The sequence below is a fragment of the Macaca fascicularis genome, chromosome 14, assembly GCF_037993035.2.
Source record: "Macaca fascicularis isolate 582-1 chromosome 14, T2T-MFA8v1.1".
In the NCBI taxonomy this organism is placed as follows: domain Eukaryota; kingdom Metazoa; phylum Chordata; class Mammalia; order Primates; family Cercopithecidae; genus Macaca; species Macaca fascicularis.
The window spans coordinates 98,615,001-98,630,160 of NC_088388.1; the positions used below are offsets into that span (position 1 = coordinate 98,615,001).

General features: G+C 33.6%; 1 protein-coding gene and 1 long non-coding RNA gene across 4 annotated transcripts in view; one reads left to right on the top strand and one right to left on the bottom strand.

Annotated features, from left to right (window-relative positions):
- Positions 1–15,160, top strand: part of CNTN5 (contactin 5) — a 1,343,675-nt gene that overhangs the window by 531,442 nt on the left and 797,073 nt on the right. For all 3 annotated transcript variants that reach the window (XR_012422789.1, XM_005579428.4, XM_065528914.1), the window contains exon 3: positions 6,580–6,704. Coding sequence is in view for 2 of the 3 variants with exons in the window: in XM_005579428.4 (XP_005579485.3) it covers positions 6,650–6,704 (55 nt within the window). In the remaining variant the exon portion in view is untranslated. The remainder of the gene's footprint in view (positions 1–6,579; positions 6,705–15,160) is intronic.
- Positions 1–15,160, bottom strand: part of LOC135967107 (uncharacterized) — a 149,649-nt gene that overhangs the window by 66,908 nt on the left and 67,581 nt on the right. The gene's annotated exons all lie outside the window — the stretch shown is intronic.

Here is a 15,160-nt window from a genome sequence, read left to right on the forward strand (position 1 = left end):
CTCATGACTCTTCACTTGACAGTACATTATATTGCAAAAAAATAGGTAATACTGGGTTATCAGAGAACTTTTGAAATTTAGTTATGTGATTATTTAGTTATTTATTTATGATGGTGTTTTTAATAAAATTCACACTCCTTTTACTGACCTATGGATAATTTGCTATCTGGCCTTGTATAATCCTCAGGCTTGATCTCCTACTGCTTGCTCCTGGCATTACTTTGCACTCATGATGGCAGTTTATTTAGGCAAATAATGATTCATAAATCAGGCATCACTCAAAATTGAAAGAGGTTCAGAGAGCTCTTCTCTGTCATCTGAGCAGTGAGAATTTGTAGGCTGGACACAAAAGCAAAGTTGAAAAATTACCTGATTAGCTACAGCTAGATGTTTGCTTTATTTAGATATGACCTGATGGGAGGTCCCTAATTGTATAACCAGTCACTAGTTGACTGTTTGTGATTGGCTGAGACTTATTTTTCTTAAGTCAGTTACAAGGAAGGTTTCCAAGTTAAGTTTCAGTTTGCTTATCTAAGTGCTCGAGTTAGAGAGACCACCTCAGGCTAATGAGTTCCTTATTTACTTTACCAATAAAGTACATTATTCTCATTTGTTTTTATCTCGCAGTACATTATTTTAATTTTTTAAATCTCATTCTTGCTATCAAGAAGTCAAATGTGAGTCTGATTTTCCTACTTTTATAGTTACTTTCTTTTTCTCTCTGGCTGCTTTTTGGTTTTGTTATTTTGCATTTTCAATATGATGTGCACAGGTATTTCTTCTTTTGGGGTTTTTATGGTCTTCAAGAATCTTAAAATTAGTAAATTTTATCAATTCTGGAAAATCTTAACAATTATCTATCTTTTCACATATTGCCTCATCCCATTCTCTTTCTCATTCCGAAAATCTGATTAGACATATTAAGACCTTTTCACTATCATTGTGTTTCTTTCTTTCATAGTTTCCTGCTGTTGCCTTTCTGGGCTACTTTTTAGATAAGCTTTTTATTCCTGTTTCCTCTTTCTCATGGTGTCAATTCCTTTATTTTTTTATAACACATGTAATCTGCCTAAAAAGTCAAATATCTGAAGTCTTTGCTGGTATAATTCTGACATTTATCATTTCTATTGACTCTAACTTATTGTTTTCCTGTACATTACATGACTCCTGACTGAATTTTTGACTATTGAGATTTTCTTTATTCCTTCCATTTATTCCCATAGTTTAGACCTGAAAATTCTATTTACTGTTTTATGAATGGAGTATCTCTCTAGAGAGATATCCCTTTGGGATCTTAGATATATGGATTCTCCTATTTGATTACCCAGCTCTGTGGCCCTAGGCTTTGGTTTTGGTCCCCAACTTTCAAAGCAGCCATATACCTAAATCTGAAGTACATTGAGAATTGCAAAATCACTTAATAGTAAAGTTTTCTTTGGTTCCCAGCTTGCCACTCTTATTTAGCTTTGACGTCTAATAAGTTTTTCTCTTCCTCAATAGTTCATTGAGGCATTCAAGAATATTTTAAAATATTTTCTGTATTACTTTAAGAAGGACATACTCCTTCTTAGTCATGGTGTCCAGTTCCCAAATTGCCCGAAAAGGAAATCTACTGCCACTCAGCCATGAAATGGTATTCAGCATCCCAACACAACACAAGACCTGTCAGAACTGATGTGGAGTCGTGAGCCATAGTTGGGTGTTTACCCTGTTCTAATATCAGTCACTAGGTGGTAGGAATCACAAACTATTTCTGGCATCAGATTTCTAGAGCAGTTGTCTTTTTTCTTTCTGATTCCAGTCTCCATTAATTATACTTTTGAGTAGTAAATAATCTTGAACCATATTTTTTCTACTCTTATATTTTAAATAAAATTATGAAGTTGACTTGAAGTCTCAGAAAACTGGTGTGGCTCCTTTTAAAATTCTTGCTGGACCCTATTCAATGCAGGTTTTGTTGAGGCTTAAAAAATGTTTATATTAAAAAGAGTAAGAAAAACTGAACTTCACTATGCCTCACTGTGTTTAACACACTATAGAAAATCATGTTAAAGAATGCCTCCAAAACATGTGGACACTGTGAGCTCAGTCTGCTCGCTACATCTCATAGCACTTTTTCTAGGACAGATAACTGTCATTTGCTTTTATAAGATAAACAATATCATAACTCAATCTGGTTAAATTTGAAAGCCAAAATTTTTTTTTGCTGCTTGGTCCTCAAAGGATGTATGACAGCAAGCAATAAGAAGACACATTCTTTTTTATTCCTGCTATAACTTTGGCCACATTTTATTATCTTTTTCTTTTTCCCCAGGTGCATTGAGCTAGATAACTTCAAGGATACCTTGAAAGCAAGTCACCTCAAAAACATTTTATATTCCTTTTCCTGAGCTGTATTCCCACCTTACTCAGTCCTTCAAGGGTACTTCCAAGCAAAATGTCACAAGCTTCAGTCTTAGCAAAGAGTCATGGTTGAGATGGAGAATAAGGTCCACTGAAAAAGAGATATTCCTTCATTGTATTCATTTCACCAAAATTTACATACAAAGCCCTTACATTGAGGCCTTATCACATGCAAATGGGAGTAGAAACACTTTTACTAAACCTCTACTGTTCTAATTTCCCAGAATAAATCCATCATTACCTTAATAAATGAAAATAACTCAGAATACAGATGATATTCACAGGTAAGTAGGCTAATTTCTAGTTTATTCACTGCCACTTTGTCAGTCACATGCTTACCAAGATTCAGTTGTATTTGTTCCAAGTCTAGTTATGTAAGTTGTCCATGTTATTGTAATTATGTAAGTCAAATAAGCATTTTGGAAATCACAGATACATGAGAGTACCAAGAGGAATAGCATTTGGCAAAAAGTTTGTTTAAGGCTAAAGCCCTAAACTTTATAAGATAGTCACTTAAAACTGCTATGATGTATGTATGAGATAACTGCATAAAAATAATGAAAGCCTCCAAGAATCCTGCCATCAGATGACTTCATATGCTTTTAGGCCACTTGAAATAAGTTTAAAGTTGTATATGATGCAACACAGGCACTATTTATACACTACAGTTTCCTGTGATGCCAAGATAAAAGAAATCATTTTTCCACCAGAATCTTTATAATCGTAAAAAGATGTCACTGCTATATAATAATTGGCAAATATATTCTATATAAGAATACAGAATTAAATATTACATGACAAACATTTAAGGCATATGTTAATTAAATGTTTTTAAAGGGTTTTTTATTCACTCTGTACCAGTCCCAGTTGTGTCAGTGTAAATGTTGTCTAGTCTCTTGCAGGGATTGCTTTGGACTCTTGTAAGAAATGATGGAGCTTAAGGGTTAACATTATTTACTAACTGTGTGACCTGGGGCAAATTAGCTTCATCAATAAGAGATGTCCTACAGATTGTGTAGGTAAAGTGTTTAACACAATGCTTGTAATTTATCTAATAAATGGTAGTTATTAGTATAGTCAAGTATCTCTTAATGACTGAGCCACATTCTGAGAAATATCTTCTTATTTCTCACATTGTATCACACAGGGATATAATCATTGTGTGAACATTGTAGAGTTTACTTACGCAAACCTAGATGGTACAGCTTGCTACAGATCTAGGCTATAATATAGCCTATTGCTTCTAGGCTACAGACCTGTACAGGATGTTACTGTACTGAATAATGAAGGCAATTATAACAAAATAAATATTTGTGTATCTAAACATATGACAAGTACAGTAAAATATAATTATCTTATGGGAGCATCATCATATATGCAGTTCAACATTGACTGAAATGTCATTATACAGCATATCACTGTAGTATGAAAACCTAAGAAACACTGAGTATTTTTGTTTGTTTTTTTTCTTTTTTTTTTTTTTTTTGAGACAGAGGCTCTCTGTATCACCCCGGCTGGAGTGCAGTGGCACAATCTCGGCTCACTGCAACCTCTGTCTCCCGGGTTCAAGTGATTCTCATGTCTCAGTCTCTCAAGTAACTGGTATTATAGGCAAGTACCACCACATCTAGCTAATTTTTGTATTTTTAGTAGAGACAAGGTTTCACCATGTTGGCCAGGCTGGTCTCAAACTCCTGACCTCAAGTGATCTGTTTGCCTTGCCTCCCAAAGTACTGGGATTATAGGCATGAACTACGCACCCGCCCAGTTTTTGTTTTTTTTTTTTAATCTTTTGCCAAATAATTTATTTCCTAGAGACTTCAGTTTATTCAATAATTATTATCTAAAAAATAATAATTGAATACTTTCTATGGTGGTCATTGTTCTAGATGCTGGTTCTGTAAAGACAAACACGACAAAAATCCTTGCTTCCGTGGATATGACATTCTAGTAGGAGAAAAAGATAATTAAGATGTAAACAGACTAGTTTAACCTCAGGCACTGATAATTGCTAAGAATAAAAATAAGGCAGAGCAAATGTAAGCAAAATCAGTGACAGGGCTGACAGGAGAGGGCTTGCTATTTTAAGGAGAGTAACCAAGAAAGGCTTCTAGGAAGAACAGTCTGCAATGATTTAAAACTCTAAGGTATGGAAAGAACTGATGTTGGAGAGGTCTAGGCAGAGGACACAGTATGTGCTTGGCATACTTGAGGACCAGCAAGAAAGTCAGTGTTGTGGGAATGGAGTGAGTCTGTTAATTTCTTCAGAGTATTTATCACTGTTTGACACTGACTTATTTATCCATGTGTTCCTTGTCAGTCTTTCCACACTATTCCACTCAAAAATCAGTTCTTTAAGACCAATAACTCCTTGAAATTTTACTGAAGATCCTTCGCTACTGTGTCCAATTTATCCTGCTATCTTCATGAGTCAATTCTCCTTTTGATGACTATCAACCTGTGTATGTGTGTGCACATGAATGTCTGTGGGTTTTCCTTTTGCTGGTCCCAGAAACAGTCCTTAAGGGTTGTAATAACATTTGTATTTGTTTATGAAGAATATTTAGAACAACAGAGGACCTTAGGACATTGTAAATAGACTGGGAAGTACCAGTTTGGGGAGTATGGGACTGAGCACAAGCTCGTCAAAATGAGTTAAGTCAAAGCTATATTACCTTCTCAGAATTCACAATTTCAAAAAAGGTCAATTTAATCATGAATTGAAAATTTGCTAACTCAACTGTGCAGTTTTCATGAGTCATAATTGTACTTCTGGCAACCTTAATCTCTCCAGTTATTATATGTGATATGTGGATTTTGTTTTTTTCCTTTCTGCTAAAAACAGTGTATAAATAACCAAGATGTTTTAAATTGTCACAATTAGCTATGAGGTTGTTATTTTGTGCTTCAAATTGTATGTATTTCTGATATTTACTCATAAAATAGAGAAAATGATGAAAAATTCTTTGTTTATGCTTGTTATAAATAAATTAACCATTATTGTCTTAACTTTCTTCTCCATTAGTGATCCCCAAATATAAAGTTAAAATAGACTACCAAGACTTATATTTAAAATTATAAATAAAATGTAACTGACTCCATTCGGGTAGAGGTACTAACAATAAATTCCTTTCTTTGACATAACTAAATTAAATTCTGATCTAGCTAGGGGAAAAATACCTATATATATTTTTCAGATGCTTCCTAAAATATAGAGATAACCTAGACTTCTAATTTGATAAGGAGGGACCAGGTACCAAGAAGGCAATCATTATTCAAACATAATTGACATAATTGACAATTATTTCTCAACTGAATGGCTTTGGGCCAAGAAGAACATAGCTGACACGTGAAAATTCTGGAGGTACTTGTGAATTATAGAAATGTCCAATATGTATTTGTCAAGTTCTTGCAGAAAGTCTAGTGTCAGAATTTTATATTCTTTTCATGTTTATTGTATCATTCAGGGGAAAAAAAAGGAACCAAATTATATTAATGTGCTACACTGGTTATTGTTATAAAAATGGCATTAGACAAAAACATTAAATATTCATGAAAATTCTTTTTCCCTTAGGTTCCAGCTAGCAAAAGATACTGAAAGAAATGATTCACCAAAGGAGGGAAATATAACACAGTACAGATAATCATAGGAGTTATAAACAAAGGAAGTTGACATTAATAATTAAATGAGAAAAATTTCCTGTGGTGGTTTTGATGAGCTACAGGCACAGTGTGTAAAATTACTTGACCAACTGATCATTAGTTATGTTCTAGACCAAAGGAGTATATACTAATGTAACTGGTTTTTCTATTCTATTTTTCTAGTCCAATAATTTGTCTAAGGTAATAAATATAGCTATTATACATTCCCTGTGAGGAAAAATTATTCCCATTAGAACCTGTTGTTTTTACTATTCAAGTAAAAACATTGAAGGGAGTATTCAATGTAGATAAATGTGAAAAGGAGAGTTGATCACATTTACTAAGTACTTGTGTTGTGTATTACATGAATTCTAGCAGAAACTGTATTATTGCTCTTTGGTGAGTATTAATCTGACCTTTGCACTAATAGTTATTTATCATGTTATTAGGAGATTTTTGCATTTGTTTGTATTTGTTTGCTTTTCTGTTTGTTTATTTTCTCTGTTTAAGAAAATTGTTATCTATTTCAAACAGGGAACTCTTTAATGAAGAAACACCAGAGCTGTTAAACCCATTGAGACACAGAAGATTCTAGTGACCGACGATGGCTTCCTCCTGGAAACTAATGCTGTTTCTGTCAGTCACCATGTGTCTTTCCGGTAAAAGTCCTGACTAATTAATTATTTGATTTTCTAAGTATCAAAATAACCAAAATATATCAAGGTCTCCATTACAAAATATCCTCAGGTATTAATTTAAATTTATAAGGCAACAACTCTTAAGCCTCTGTTAGCATTGCAAAATGCTATATACAACTTAATATAATAAGGTACACTATAAATGTTACTGAGTATTTACCTCATTGACATTCATTTACAGTCTAAACCTTCTAGCTTTCAGAAGACTTGAAGGTGTATATATATATACACACACACACACACACACACACGTGTGTATATATACACATATATGTGTGTGTATATGTGTGTGTGTGTGTATATGTGTGTATATATCCCACACACATATATACATACATATGTGCGTATATTTATTCATATAATGTTTATGTATATAAATATGTATTTTATAGCAGTTAATTATAAAAGTGTCTCCTGGTCGGGCGCAGTGGCTCAAGCCTGTATCCCAGCACTTTGGGAGGCCGAGACGGGCAGATCACGAGGTCAGGAGTTCGAGACCATCCTGGCTAACACGGTGAAACCCCGTCTCTACTAAAAAAAATACAAAAAACTAGCCGGGCGTGGTGGTGGGCGCCTGTAGTCCCAGCTACTCGGAGGCTAAGGTAGGAGAACGGTGTGAACCCGGGAGGTGGAGCTTGCAGTGAGCTGAGATCCAGCCACTGCACTCCAGCCTGGGCGACAGAGCGAGACTCTGTCTCAAAAAAAAAAAAAAAAAAAAAAAAAAGTGTCTCCTTACAATACTAAATTTCACCATATAAAACAGAATTTGGTTAGCTTTATTATATATAACATATTGTCTAAAGGAATCTCAAACACAATATATTTTTTCTGATTGTCTCACCTTCTCTGACTTTGTTTTGATTAAACTTATTTTTCTTTTTTTTTTTGTTTTGTTTTGTTTTGTTTTTTGAGACGGAGTCTCGCTCTGTCGCCCAGGCTGGAGTGCAGTGGCGCGATCTCGGCTCACTGCAAGCTCCGCCTCCCGGGTTCCCGCCATTCTCCTGCCTCAGCCTCCTGAGTAGCTGGGACTACAGGCGCCCGCCACCGCGCCCGGCTAATTTTTTGTATTTTTAGTAGAGACGGGGTTTCACCGTGGTCTCGATCTCCTGACCTTGTGATCCGCCCGCCTCGGCCTCCCAAAGTGCTGGGATTACAGGCGTGAGCCACCGCGCCTGGCGATTAAACTTATTTTTCTATATCTCTACTCTAAAATGAGATATTTTATTCTGAAGAAGAGTTGACAGTATTCGCAGTAATAATATCATAATGCTGAAAGTTAATATGTCAGAGTTTATTTGTTTTAATTGAAGAATGATTAGAAATTAACTTGTGGTCATAATTTAAGTGCTATGCATGTAACATTTCCAGCTTGATTATATTTAAATCAGTACCTATATTGTGGGCTAAATTTAGATAGTATGTATGATAAGAGAGTCTGAAATAATATGTAACAGCTGATAATTTTAGACTGAAAGCAATGCTTTCATTTTAAACACGTTTTTAATGTGTTAATTATACTAAATATATTTTTAAAGCAATAAAATATTCATTTTGATATATATGGTCATTCAGTACTCTATGCAAATATTGATATATATACATATATATACCATATATACATATATATGAGGATAATACATGTATAAGATATATATTTGTGATCATACATATAGAATACAAAGCTATATAAAGATATAGAACATGCACATTATTCACATATGATCACTCATATTGCCTCAACTTCTATATGGTTATATTACCATGCAACAAAAATATCTAATTGATTATATTAAATTTCTTTATTTCAAAGAACTAAACACATTCTCCTGTCAACTAAATCTTTCCTATATGGTGTAACATGAAGAAAACTGCAGATTATCTAAAGAAAAAGGACTGATAGAAGAACAAACCCAAATAGAAGTAAATATAAACTCTTTTTAGAATCATTTGAGCTATATTTTTAAATTATAATTTTATAATAGTTACTCTTTAGCCTTTATACTATTACTACTATCCGTAATGTACCAAAAGTATAACTTCAATTATGTGTGATGTATGAATCTTCCTCATAACTGGAAAGGCAATTCTCAATTTACAATCAGATTATGCTCCAAAATGTTATTTGAAATCTAAAAGAATTTCTTTACATATAGAAATAAATGTAGTATTTCAGTTATATAAGTTATGTGTTGAATGTAATATCTGCAGCATAACTGCACTTATCTGAATGCTCTTACAAGATATATAAAAGCCTTTTTATTGCAATACTAGTAATTAAATAACTGCAAAAACAAACAAAAAAAGTAATTATTTATATATTAGCACTATTATATGTTCAACACGTTGCTTACAGAAAAAACAGGTTGAATAAGAGACATTCAAGGAAAAAGGAGACCTCTGTAAAATGTTGGTGGAGACATCTATGATATGAAATGGTGAGATATCTCAAAGGCATTAAGAGTTAAATGAAAACTGTGATTCATCAATATTATGGTTACTTAAAAAAGAAATCAGGAGTCTTCAGATATTTTATTCAGTGTTGGGTTTCTTTTTGTGTGTGTGCAGCATTACTGTCTTTCCTAATGATCTCAGCTGTTTCTCTTTTATCTTCTCAATGTCATTTTCCTCTTGAACTTACAAGCCAACTGATGGAGATGGAGGTAGGGTTGCAAGATGAAATATAAGGACACCCAGTTAGATTTGGATTTCAAAAGATATTTGTGTGTGTGTGTTTTGTTGTTGTTTTGTTTTTAGTTCTGGTATGTTCCATGCAATATTTTATTCCATTTTATCTAGAATTTAAATTTAATGGATGTCCAGTGCTTTTATTTATTAATCTGACAATGCTAGAAAGAAAGAAGGTGGCAGTCTATAATAACACTCTGAAGTTTCATTCTCTTTTACTTGTCCAATATTATTTCCTTAAACAATCACTGCAAAAGAGCCATTATACAGTGGTTGTGGAAACAAAAATAAAAGTACTCAGCCTGATATGGGGTCCATGATTGCTAGATTTCCAGCTAATACTGGAATCAAGTTACTATTCTTTTTGTGGAGTAAAGGAAACATTGGAAGACAGAAATAATTAGGCAGAATTTTGATATAAGTGGTATTTCGAATGTTATAGGCAAAGCAGAAAGAAAAGTTGAAAACAAAGGTCATGTATAATTGTTACATGGGATTTGATCTTTAGTCATCATATCTGCAGTTGATGTGGAGCAAATATTCAGTTACTTTTTTAAACAGATGAATTTCTTTTTTGCTGTAGATATCTGTTTAAAGTAAAATTGATTAGGATACTTGAAAGGATCATTTATCAAGAATGATCATGTTCAAAATCTTTCATTTGCCTTCATCCTCATTTTATCATATTATTTTGGAGGTAGAGCCCTTATTCTGCTTTTGTTCCTTGGTTAATGCTTATACTCTATATTGTCCTCACTATTTTGTTATTTAGTATTTTATTATTTCATTTTCACTGGTTATATTTGGTACACTGAGTTAATTACTGTTACAGAAAATGAGGGTCATTGAGCTGCGGATCACAAGCATATTTTACGTTGTTGGTGCTGTTTGAACCAAAAAGACTAACTGAAGAAGTAAAAGAATACCCTGACTGTATTCCATATTTGCTTTATTTATTCATTTTTTGAAAATCTATGGATTATCTTGGGTGTGTCTAAGAAACAGAAAATAACTCTTACATAACTTTATGTTTGAAAACTCACTACAGGTAGTCATAAAAGCTTGGCAACTTTCACAAGGACATGCAACCTTATATTAAAAATGAATGAATTCACAATTAAAACAACAATGATATATTGCTACACAAATCAAAATGGCTAAAATCCAAATAAATAAAAATTAATTAAAAAATACCAAATTCTGGTGAAGATACAAATTGATGGGAACTCTCATTGACAGTGAGATTTCAACATGGTATAGCCATTTTGGAAGGCAGTTTTGCAGTTTCTTACAGAGCTAAATACAGTTTCGTCATATGATCAAACAGTAGGTCTCCTAGGCATTTACCTAACTGATTTGAAAACTTACGTCCACACAAAAAAATGCCATGTAAGTGTTTACAGGAGATTCATTAATAACAATGCCAAACTGGAAACAACAAATGTCCTTCAATAAGTGAATAAACTATGGAATTCTATACAATGGAATACTATTCAGTGATAAAAAAAAGAAAAGAATGAATTACCAATATCAAACTACACAAACATAGGAATGGGTTCTATATACAAATGGCTAATTGAAAAAAGATAGTTTGAACAGACTACATGCTATAGATTTCATTTACATAACAACTGGAAAGAGAAAAACCATGGAGACTATAAACAGATCAGTGATTGCCAGGGTCAGGAAGAGGGTTGAATGGGTAAATGAAGCAAAGGACATTTTTTAGGGTGTTGAAACTACTTTGTATGACACTATAATCGTGTATGCAAGACATTACACATTTATCAAAACCAGCTAGAACTTTCCAGGATGGAGTGAACCATAATGTATGCATATTTAAAAAATATATAGTAGTAGGTCAGAGGATCTGAGGACAAAAAGCAGACTATGACAAAGAATCTAACTGTATTATCATTATCATTATTATTATTTTGAAATGGAGTTTTACCCTGTCTTCCAGGCTGGAGTGCAGTGGAGCGATCTTAGCTCACTGCAATCTCCTCCTCCAGCATTCAAGTGATTCTCCTGCCTCAGCCTCCTAAGTAGCTGGGATTACAGACGTGTGCCAGCATGCCCAGCTAATTTTTGTATCTTTAATAGATATGGGGTTTCACCATGTTGGCCAGGCTGGTTCAACCTCCCAACCTCAGGTGATCTGCCTGCCTCGACCTCCAAACTGCTGGGATTACAGACATGAATCACTGCACCTGGCCTGTATTATTAATATGAAGCAACTTCACTTAGGGAAACTAGGGGAAAAACAGACTTAAATAACTTTGGAAATGAGTCTGCAAAACTAAAAGCAAAAGATACTATACTTAAGCACTGTACTCTAGTTAACAACATTTTTTCCCATGTTAGCACTTCTAAAATCCATAAACGTGTATACTGGAACAACTAAGTCCATGGAAGGCAGATGATGGAGGTCAGGTTTCTCACTGTTGGTGTGGGAGATTACGGATAAGCAAGGGAAAAAGTTTAGAACTATACATGTGATAATGGATTAGAATTCGAGACTTCAGTATAAATTAATATTTAGCTTAATATAGATACATATAGTTTTATATATATATACACACACACATAAATGTGTGTGTGTGTGTGTACTTGCGTAGATATACTAATACCTATTTCACTTATCTTACAGCTGAGAAGGATTAGAAGCTATGTGTCTAAGTAGCAACCAACACACAAAGTGTCAAGATTTCAGTTTCTAAGTTTCTAATACCATTTATACCATTTTCTACTTAAAGGAGCCAGGGCTGTTTAGACAAAAGCCTAATTCTAGGACTGGGCCAAGAAATACAAAAATCATTCTAGAGTATCTTGTAGTGCCAGAAAGTAAGCAAGTGCTAAAACAAACAAACCAAAACAAAAACAAAACCATAATGAATATGAGAATCTGGTGTGTCAAAGAGATGTAGTAGCCAACTGGGATAGTTCCCAATGACTAAAACTGGGACAATTTCAGCAAATAAATAAATAAATAAGTATTGGACTAAAATCCAAATAAAATGAATATTCATAAGTCCATATTGATATAGATAAAATATTAGATAAATAATGAATCAGGAAAATTGATAAATCTTTATGTAGATTAATTTCAAATAATTTATGTAGATACTTCATTCTCAAGGAGGTATGAAATAAATGTCTCTTTTCTTAAATATTCGTTGTGCATAGTGACTTGTTTCCAAAGAGTACAGAATGGGAAATGGGGACCAAAAGATAAGCGATTTTACGGTGGAAAAAGCTGGTAAACGTTTCCTCAGCCAGGTAATAATCAGGATCAATATTAGCAGAGATAAGTCATGTTAATGATATTACCTTTGGTATGCTGAGAATGACAGCTGACCTCTGTGGTTTTCCTCCCCAGAACCTATAATCCCAGTCTAGTCATCAGAGAAATTTGAAGATATGTTTTCTAAGGAGGATTAATTTTTAAAAAAGAAGACTTGACTAGTACTCCTCAAGACTTTCAAAATCATCGAAACTTAGGAAAATTGGGGCAACTTTTGCCCAGAAAAAGGAGACAAAGGAGACATGATAACTAAATGTAATGTAGTATACGGGATAGGATTTCATAAGAGATAAAAGAGCATTACATAAATACTAAGGAAATCTCAGTCAAGTATGTATGTTAGCGATAATGCTCAGGACATTTCACTCCCAAAATATGATGGAGATCAGAGTATACCACTCCAAAATAAGCCTCCTTGGCATACTAGTTATTTCGAGTTGGTTATTTTGAAAAACTGCAGGCACAGGACTGGCTCTGAGAAGTTGCCCTTTTGTAAGAAAAATGCGTGTTTGTATAAGAAATATCTGTTTGTAAGAGTGTTGCTCGCTCTCTCTGCACCAAGAAGAGAAGGACAATTAAGTTACTAGAGACTCATACCCAATAAAGCAGGTATTGATTTAAATCTGCATAGCAAATCTTACCTTTGTTTTTTTTATTTTATTTTTTTATTTTTATTATTTTTATTTATTATTATTATTATACTTTAAGTTCTAGGGTACATGTGCATAACGTGCAGGTTTGTTACATATGTATACTTGTGCCATGTTGCTGTGCTGCACCCATGAACTCGTCAGCACCCATCAACTCGTAGGTGCTTTTCTGTCCACCTTATCTTAGCTGGGCCTTCCTTGAACTCTTTTTTCCTTTCTACTTAAAAGGAATGATATTGAAAGCTAAAGTTTAGTTTTATTTTCTTTGAGATCTACTCTAGACATTTACGTATTTCTCTGAGTTATCAGTCATATACAGGGTATATACATGTTAATAAACTTTTTTACTCTTGTTGGTCTGTCTTTTGTTACAGGAAGTCTTAGTTAAGAACTATTAAGTGCACAGAAAAAAAATAAATTATCTTTTCTCCTCTACATTTGTTAAAAATAAAATAGAAATATTGATCTATTAATTGTGATACATGTTCCCTACCACCATAAGATGTTAATAGGAAAAACTGGTTATGAATATATGAGAATTAATTAGACTAAGCATAACATTCTGAATACTTGAACAAAATATTATGAGGGCCTGCAATAAGACTACAGTGAAGAGCATCAACAAGAGTGAAATATTTAAAAGTATATTGGCATTAAAATATATAGGACTTTGTAATTTATTAAATATTTATTGTTAAAGAAAATAGTTTCTTACCTTGCTTATAAGTGTAGATGATCTTGCCATTTACTTGGATTCTGAATAAAATGGGAAGTGCAGATTTAAATCTGGGAAATACTGAGCTCAACAATGTATATGTTGAGCTTTAGATGTCTATAATACCCTTAGGTGAAAAGTATCTAAAATTTAAGGAAGATGACTAAGCTAAAAGTAAATCTGTGATTCATTCTTGCATAGATGACATTTTAAGATATGGGAAAGGAAATAACCACTCAAGAACTATGGATGTAATAATGAGTTTTAAGACAAGGAAGCATGTCTGAGTAGCATGTACTTTTTTAAGGGGAAAGAGGAAGTACAGGCTGAAAAGAATGAAAGGCAAATTATAAATTTTGGGGAATGGCGGGAAAGAGGGAAAGCAAAACATCTCCAGAAAGAAAGTGGTCAGCAGTGGCAATGCATTGGGAAGTTTAAATGCGATTGGTACTAAACTCTTTTGTTTTAATGATAGTAATAGTTACCTTTAATGAAGTAGTAGAAACCCCAGTGTTATGGCAGTGAGTTGTGAATTGGTTAGTAGAAGAGGAAAATTAGACAATTATTGTCAAATCTGTTTTCTGAGAACATAAACCTAGGAAAATGAGAAAGAACGGTAGATACTTTAGAAAAGACAAAAATTTGAGAAGGAATATGTGTCTTTCCATTTGTGGATATGTGTTTTAAGGCTGGAGAAACTGTTTATGGAATTTCAATTCACTTTATGCCCAATGTACATGAAGAATGCATATTGCCTTAGCTAGCTTTTGCAGTATAACAAATCACCCCACAATTTATTCACTTAAAATAAAATAGCATGTATTCTTTCTTACAATTCTGAGGGTTAGCTAGGTGGTTCTTCTGGTCTGGGCAGCCTCAGTTTATCTCTGCAGTACCCATGACCCACTGGATGGTGCCATTTGCTTTACTCACATTGCTCGTGATTGATGCCTTGTTAGCAAAGGCAATGGGAATGACTTGGTCATGTCTCTGATTATCCAGAAGGCTAGCTCAAGATCTTTGATGTAGTTGTGATTGCAGGACTTTTAGGTACAGGAAGAAA